Below are 8,233 nucleotides of genomic sequence, written 5' to 3' on the forward strand. Positions count from 1 at the left end.
ATTGCAGTGCATTATCTCCAGGATTTAACTGGGTCTTCCTGAGACCGCCTCATGTCCTTTTAAGGTGCTGGGCTGCCTCTGGTACAGAATAGATATATGTTGGAATAAAGCCTATCATCTTGGCCCACAAATGGTCTCAAACATCTGATTAAGGCTAGCCAATTGTATATAAAATGAACTCATAAAAAGTTATTTTTATAATTCTTTGATTCAACCACTTCTCTTGTTTCTGACTCTCTTTGCAGATTAACAATCTTCACATTTTTAAATGGGAACGGGTAACCAGACTTATGTGAGAGAGTTCATACTCCTTGGCCTGTCCAGTGACTGGGACACACGGGTCTCCCTCTTTGTCCTCTTCTTGATCACATACATGGTGACAGTGCTGGGGAACTTTTTCATTGTTCTTCTGATCAGACTGGACAGCCGACTCCACACTCCCATGTACTTCTTTCTCACCAACCTCTCCCTTGTTGATGTCTCTTATGCCACAAGCATCGTCCCCCAGATGTTGGTGCATCTTCTAATAGAACATAAAGCAATCCCATTTGTGAGCTGTGCAGCCCAATTATTTTTCTCCTTGGGCTTGGGTGGGATTGAGTTTGTTCTACTGGCAGTGATGGCCTACGACCGCTATGTGGCTGTGTGCGACCCCCTGCGATACTCGGTCATCATGCATGGAGGGCTCTGTACCAGGTTGGCCATCACATCCTGGGTCAGTGGTTCTCTCAACTCTCTCATGCAGACCATCATCACCTTTCAGCTGCCCATGTGCGCAAACAAGTATATTGATCACATATCCTGTGAACTCCTAGCTGTGGTCAGACTGGCCTGTGTGGACACCTCCTCCAATGAGATAGCGATCATGGTTTCTAGCATTGTCTTATTGATGACACCCTTCTGCCTGGTCCTCTTGTCCTACATCCAGATCATCTCTACCATCCTGAAGATCCAGTCCAGAGAGGGAAGAAAGAAAGCCTTCCACACCTGTGCATCTCACCTCACAGTGGTCGTCTTGTGCTATGGCATGGCCATTTTCACTTACATCCAGCCCCGCTCCAGCCCCTCTATTCTTCAGGAGAAGTTGACCTCTCTCTTCTATGCCATTTTGACACCTATGTTGAACCCTATGATTTATAGTGTAAGGAATAAGGAGGTGAAGGGGGCCTGGCAGAAACTACTAGGGCAGTTATCTGGATTAACGTCAAAACTGGCAATTTGATGAATCCTGAGCATTAGCTAGAGAAAAGAGCTTTGCCTGTGTTTTCTCCCACTTAATTCAGATATGGCAGGCATCACCTGCATTGCCCTGGCAACCAGGAAGGAGATGCTGACACATGTACTGGTGATGCTGGGTAGGAGGCTGGAGGTTGGGTTGGGGTGTGGGTTGTGGGTATATTTTTATGTCACAGCAGCATGTTCAGTGGAGTTAAGCACTGTTGTAATAGAACTTCCCACACTCTCTCAGTCTCCATTCATATGGCCTGAGGGTAATAAGAAGAAAAACATTTACTGTTTTGATTTGTCATATTGTTTGTAATCATGGGCCTAATCATGGATCTTACTTTGGACCAGTGGTTCTTATTTATCCAAATTTTGTACAAGGTAATTGTGTTTCTACTGGGAACTAAAACGTTTTCATATTTTAGACTCACTTAACAATAATGTGTGACGTATAAAGCCACATCCAGTAACTGTGAGTCACTGTTCTGAGAAGAGAGATGCTCTCAAGGCTGTTAAGATGGCTTTGTGCTGGACCTGCTACATGTGCTCACAGCATCTCGTCTGCCTGATGAAGGTACCTCAGTGGAGGAGCATCAACTGAACGTCTTGTTTCACTCCACAATCACTATGGAAACATTAGACAGGGGTGGGGGGTTGCCTGGGTGGCTCAGTTGATTAGGAACCCCACTGTTGATTTCAGCTCAGTCATGACCTCATGGTTCGTGGGTTCAAGCCCCGCGAAGAGCCAAGAGCCCTTTGCTCTCTTCAGCAACTTAGCTTGTTTGGGACCACCTAAAGGGTTTTCCAGATCTTCATTTTTCAGGAAGAAGAAATGTTAAGAACGGGCTTCTCAGATATGTAGAAACAGATGAGTATAGTTTTATATTCCATGTGTTAAGTTTTACTTTTCTTTTTCATTTTATAGACTTTTTTCCCCTCAAGATTGTCTTTTCTCAGAAATTTAAATTCTCATTAATTAATATAAGTGAATGCCTTGAGACAACAGACATTCCTCATTAGTAGCTGTTTGTGAATGGCATTCTCAGTATAAGGGAGGAGAGTACTGTTGATTCAGGGGCAAAATAAAATGATGTTCTAAATAATAAGGCCATTAAATAAAACTTTTTTAAAAATTTGGATCCTAAAAAATATCTGAGAATTAAAGTCTTATTCATTATTTAATAACCATAAAAACATCACTGAGGTATTTTGTAAAAAACAAGCAAATCCCTAAATATGTATGAAAATTATAGTTCAAAAAGAATCCAAATAAGATCCGTACGTGGCCATTTTCTACTACGTGTCTGAAGACCCGATTAATCTATCGGTTCGCCCTACATTTCCTTTTTTCCCCTTGGAATTATTTGTTTAATAAAACAATGTTGTTTTTCCCAGGTGGATTTCAATGCAGTTTGGATTTTTTTAAGTGAGGTTTTGCTTGTCCCATTGACCTTGTATCTCCTGTTAGATCTGAAGGCTTGATCAGATTTAAACGTATTTCGTTTTCTGGCTAGATTTCTCAGATGGTGGCATGTACTTCTGTCAAGAAGGGCGCAGTGTTCAGTTTCTCTTTTCTAGGGTTTACTGCAATTATTACATTGCCTAGCTCAGGGTTTTTCAATAGCAGGGTTTCTTAATGTCTATTGACATTTTGGGCTAGATGGTTATTTCTTGTGGGGACGATTCTGTACATTGTAGGGTATTTTTCAAATTCCTGACCTCTACCCACTAAATGGCCATTGTGCCCCCTCCCCACCTACTTCCAGTTTTGACAACAGAAAAATCTCCAGATATTACCAAATGTCCCCTGGGATGGCTAAATCACCCCTAGTAGAAAACTACTCACCTAGCTTCATTAATTTATTAGGTGGTTCAAAGTGGTGGTATTCTATCATCCCTTTCTCTTTATTATTTGTAATACTTATAGATAGAGACTTCCTCCTCATTACTGTTTTATCTTCCTGAGATCTAGTTGGTAGAAGAAAGGAAGGCAGGACACATTTTTTATTTTTTTCCTTTCTTTACCACTTTTTAAAAATACAGCAAAAGAGATGTTTAAAAAATCATGATGAACTCATCAATGTAAACTTATTTGCTGTATTGTTATTTGTTGCAATTATTATCCCTATTGGTGTTCAAATAGTCCCATATTTATTGAGTGGGAGTCCTTCCTTTTGGTAACAAATCACAAGTTTTGCAGCTTAAAACAACACAAAATTATTATCCTAGAGTCCTGGAGGTCAGAAGTCTGAAATGGGCTTCACTAGGCCAAAATCTAGATGTCCAGAGGCTGTATCCTTTCTGGAGGGCTAGAGAAGAATCTGACTTCTTGCTTGTCCCATCTTCCTAAGGGAGCTTCCAGTCCTTGGCTCATGCCCCCTTTTCCCACCCTGAAGGTCGGCACAGCACCTTCAAACCTCTCTCCGACTCTGATTGTACTTCTATCCTCACATGTCTTTCTCCTGACTCTGAGCCTTTCTCCTTGCTCCCATACAGATCCTTGTCTGGGATCACACAGATTATCCAAGATGATCTCCCCATTTGAGGATCCTTAATATAAATGCATCTACTGTTTCCTTTTAACATGTAGGGCAGGTTCTGTATATGAATGTGAATGAATAACATTCACAGGTTCAGAAGGACACGGGCATCTTTAGGGGTCATTATTCTGGCTACCAAAGAATCTATTCAAATTGGCTACCTAGTTTTTTCCCCACATGACACTAGTGTCTTCAACAGCTTCCTTATTTCTGGTGTGATACAATTTCACAGGCCCATCTTTTACCTTTCTTGCATTATAATTGGAATTATTTCTCCAGGAAGCACTGGCTCCTTTTGATGGGATATGGAATTTAGAGAGCACAGTCTGAGAACTGTGTTCTTCCAGAGGTTTATGGTTGGTTCTGCTATAGGCAAGATGGATGGTCCGTGATGATTGTAATTGAACTAGTCTTGGCTAAATAAAATCCAGTATGTTTAACCCATAGATAGTCATCGTTGTTGTCACCATGAGCACTGGTGTGCTTGGGAAATAAAGCTGACTGACTCCTGAGGTGTGCCTGTATTCTTGTCCACATGGAAACAGAGAACTTCCTTTGTCATGAGAAATCCTACGGAACACATATACGTTTATTCCTATTTCTTCCTTAAAGCTCTGTGTCCGGGTCCTCCAAATGTTGTCTTTTATTTTGAGGTAGAAGATTATGCATGGCCTTTAAATCAGTGTGTATCCTGGCTTCTGATTACCTTCCTGCCATGCAAATTTATGGTGAAATGTACCGTATAAAATCCTCCGCATTAAGAACTCTTTTTTCCCTGGTCTTTCAGGGCCACACCTTCTCAGTTAAATAGTTACAGGGATTATGTAGAAAGGCCATATTATGGGTTGACGGCTCAGTGGCAGGGTGACAGGAACAGGCACAATGGGAGTATAAGTCAGCTGTTTATAACGGTTGTTGTAGTCTTCAGGGTCTGCTCAGGCTAGTCTCACATATACTGCTTTAGGATTTGTTCCTCAAAGCCAGTGTTGATGGACAGCTCCAGGTGCATGGTGACCTGGTTTCTCATAGCCAGGCATTCCTGTGGTCTGTTAGGTCCCAACAGCAAGTAAGAATTGTTTCTCAAAAGAACAGCTAACTTGAAGCACTCGACTGGCTCAGTCAGAAGAGCATGCAACTCTTGATCTTGGGATCATGAGTTTGAGCCCCATGTTGGGTGTGGAGATTTCTTAAAAATAAAATCTTTTTTTTTTTTTTTTTACAAAAAAGAACAGATAACTTGACAAAGAGACATTTCCTCCCCAAACCTTATAGACCAGCACTTTGATTCTCCAATCAAGCCATCCCACAGTCTGTATTCAGCATTTCAATCTGCCATAGATATTTCAAGGATCAGTGGAAACATGGGGTCATAAGGACCAAGTAGAAGATTGTTTACACTGCAGACAAACCATCTGGAGAGTTTCTCTTGCACTGCTCTTGAAATTGGCATTTGTGACACCCTAATCTGATTGGCCTTCTAATGGTAAGCCCAAAATGGACAAATATGGAAAACACTGAGTCTTGAGGAATAACAGGTACAGATAAAGAGTAGATTGCACTGGTGTTCTCACAATAGAAGCTTCAAGACTGGATACCCAGGCATTAGGCCTTGATGACATAGTTCATTGATTAGAGAAGTTCTTTCTTTATATGACATAATATTGTGGATATTGACTTGATATCCCACTACATGGGCTGCAGTGAAATGAGTGTTTATATGAAATATAATGTGTTCTCCACCTGTGTCTGAAAATATTCTTTGTACTATTTATTTCTTGGATAAGAAGCAAACTGGTTTTAGAAGCAGACTGGACCTCCAATCTGGGTCAGATTCTTTGGTCTGGTCTGTTGAGACCGAAGACCACATGGCTGGCTATGGGGTCCTTCACCTGAGAGACACTGAGAGGAGGAAACGATCAAGCTAAATGACCCTCACTGTGTAGTCATTTGCATGATTTCAGACTTCTTACTATCAAGGGCTTCTATGGGGTTTGAATATTCTAAATATCCCTTTTAAAATATAGAGGTCTGAAATAAAACATGAACTCAAATGTAGTCTAATCAAGTCAGAATCCAATGCATGTGGCAGAAACTCGCTATTTGCTCCTAAACTCATTTCCTCTACTTCACGGTGAGTTCTAACTTCTGAAATGTAGATGCAAAGAAAGAAAATATACCATTTCCAGGCCTGACCTGTTGAAATCTCCCAACCGCCAGCCTCCATTCTTCACTGTTTTGCTCTGAAGTCACCCCCATACAGGGGTCTGGCACAGGACTCTGGGGGCTCAGAGGGCAGAGGAGGCCTGGATCCTGAGTCATTGACCAGATGAGATCTAGCCATACCAGTGTCACCCACATGAGAATTTGTATAATAAGAAATAAATTTTATTGTGTTATGCCATGGTTATTGGGAACTGTTTGTTTCAGCATCTAGCCCACTTTGAATAGTATAATGAGGTTTTTATTTTAATATCACAAATCCCTGTGTACATCTAATTAGTACCCTGCTACTTAAAAGTAACAAATGATCTTTGCCTTCAACCAGCTCACAATCCAATCAAATTCTAGAAATTTGGACTTCTTCGTAATTATTCCTAATGTGTTTAAGATTGCTTTGGCTTTTTAACTTTTAAGCAGATACCAAGTATTGAAATATGATAATTGAAAACTTCACGTCTTTATCATATAAACTGATGTTGAGCCAACACTCCAAATTCCTTACTATTTGATTTTTTTTGTGCCTAAGTGCTATGCTAGGATTAATAAATAACGAAGACTAATTCCTTGTTTTGTTATTGAGGTATAATTTACCTACAGTAAAATGCATTCTTTTTTGTATAGAGTTCTGTGAGTTTTAAAAAATTTACACAATCATGTAAGCACCACCACAATCAAGACAGAAATTTTCATCATTCAAACATATTATTTGCCCCTTTTAGTCAGTCTATTTTCTGAACATCATTTCCGGCCAACCACCAATCAGATTTCTTTGTCTATTGCAAAATATCATGTAAATGGAATCAGGACACAGTCTTTGAGTCTGACTTCTTTTCCTTAGCATAAAGCATTTGAGATACATTCATATTTTTCATGTTATGGTGGTACATTCTTTTTATTTGTAGAGTAATAGTTTAATTGTATGGATATACCATAGTTTTTTGTTTACTTTTTATTTTATTTTTTCAATTTTTGTAATTTTTTTAAAATTTATTTTTGAGAGAGAGCGAGCGAGCATGAGCAGGGGACCGGCAGACAGAGAGGGAGAGAAAGAATCCCAAGCAGTCTCTGCAGGGTCAGCACAGAGCCCCATGTGGGGTTCAAACTCACAAAACCGTGAGATCATGACCTGAGCCGAAATCAAGAGTTGGACCCTTAACTGACTGAGCCACGCAGGTGCCCTGATTTACTTTTTATTTATTTTTTTTTCTTTATTTTTTTTTTTATGAAATTTATTGACAAATTGGTTTCCATACAACACCCAGTGCTCATCCCAAAAGGTGCCCTCCTCAATACCCATCACCCACCCTCCCCTCCCTCCCACCCCCCATCAACCCTCAGTTTGTTCTCAGTTTTTAACAGTCTCTTATGCTTTGGCTCTCTCCCACTCTAACCTCTTTTTTTTTTTTTTTCCTTCCCCTCCCCCATGGGTTCCTGTTAAGTTTCTCAGGATCCACATAAGAGTGAAACCATATGGTATCTGTCTTTCTCTGTATGGCTTATTTCACTTAGCATTACACTCTCCAGTTCCATCCACGTTGCTACAAAGGGCCATATTTCATTTTTTCTCATTGCCACATAGTATTCCATTGTGTATATAAACCACAATTTCTTTATCCATTCATCAGTTGATGGACATTTAGGCTCTTTCCATAATTTGGCTATTGTTGAGAGTGCTGCTATGAACATTGGGGTACAAGTGCCCCTATGCATCAGTACTCCTGTATCCCTTGGATAAATTCCTAGCAGTGCTATTGCTGGGTCATAGGGTAGGTCTATTTTTAATTTTCTGAGGAACCTCCACACTGCTTTCCAGAGCGGCTGCACCAATTTGCATTCCCACCAACAGTGCAAGAGGGTTCCCGTTTCTCCACATCCTCTCCAGCATCTATAGTCTCCTGATTTGTTCATTTTGGCCACTCTGACTGGCGTGAGGTGATACCTGAGTGTGGTTTTGATTTGTATTTCCCTGATAAGGAGCGACGCTGAACATCTTTTCATGTGCCTGTTGGCCATCTGGATGTCTTCTTTAGAGAAGTGTCTATTCATGTTTTCTGCCCATTTCTTCACTGGGTTATTTGTTTTTCGGGTGTGGAGTTTGGTGAGCTCTTTATAGATTTTAGATACTAGCCCTTTGTCCGATATGTCATTTGCAAATATCTTTTCCCATTCCGTTGGTTGCCTTTTAGTTTTGTTGGTTGTTTCCTTTGCTGTGCAGAAGCTTTTTATCTTCATAAGGTCCCAGTAATTCA

The 8,233-nt window shown here is 40.4% G+C and overlaps 1 protein-coding gene across 1 annotated transcript; it reads left to right on the plus strand.

The window, feature by feature from the left end:
- The first annotated feature begins 268 nt into the window (after positions 1 to 268).
- LOC115502053 (olfactory receptor-like protein OLF3) lies at positions 269 to 1,222 on the plus strand. The gene has a single exon (XM_030297227.1). The coding sequence runs from the start codon at positions 269 to 271 to the stop codon at positions 1,220 to 1,222; it is 954 nt and encodes a 317-aa protein (XP_030153087.1).
- Positions 1,223 to 8,233: the final 7,011 nt, after the last annotated feature.

Source organism: Lynx canadensis, chromosome A2 (genome assembly GCF_007474595.2).
Source record: "Lynx canadensis isolate LIC74 chromosome A2, mLynCan4.pri.v2, whole genome shotgun sequence".
In the NCBI taxonomy this organism is placed as follows: domain Eukaryota; kingdom Metazoa; phylum Chordata; class Mammalia; order Carnivora; family Felidae; genus Lynx; species Lynx canadensis.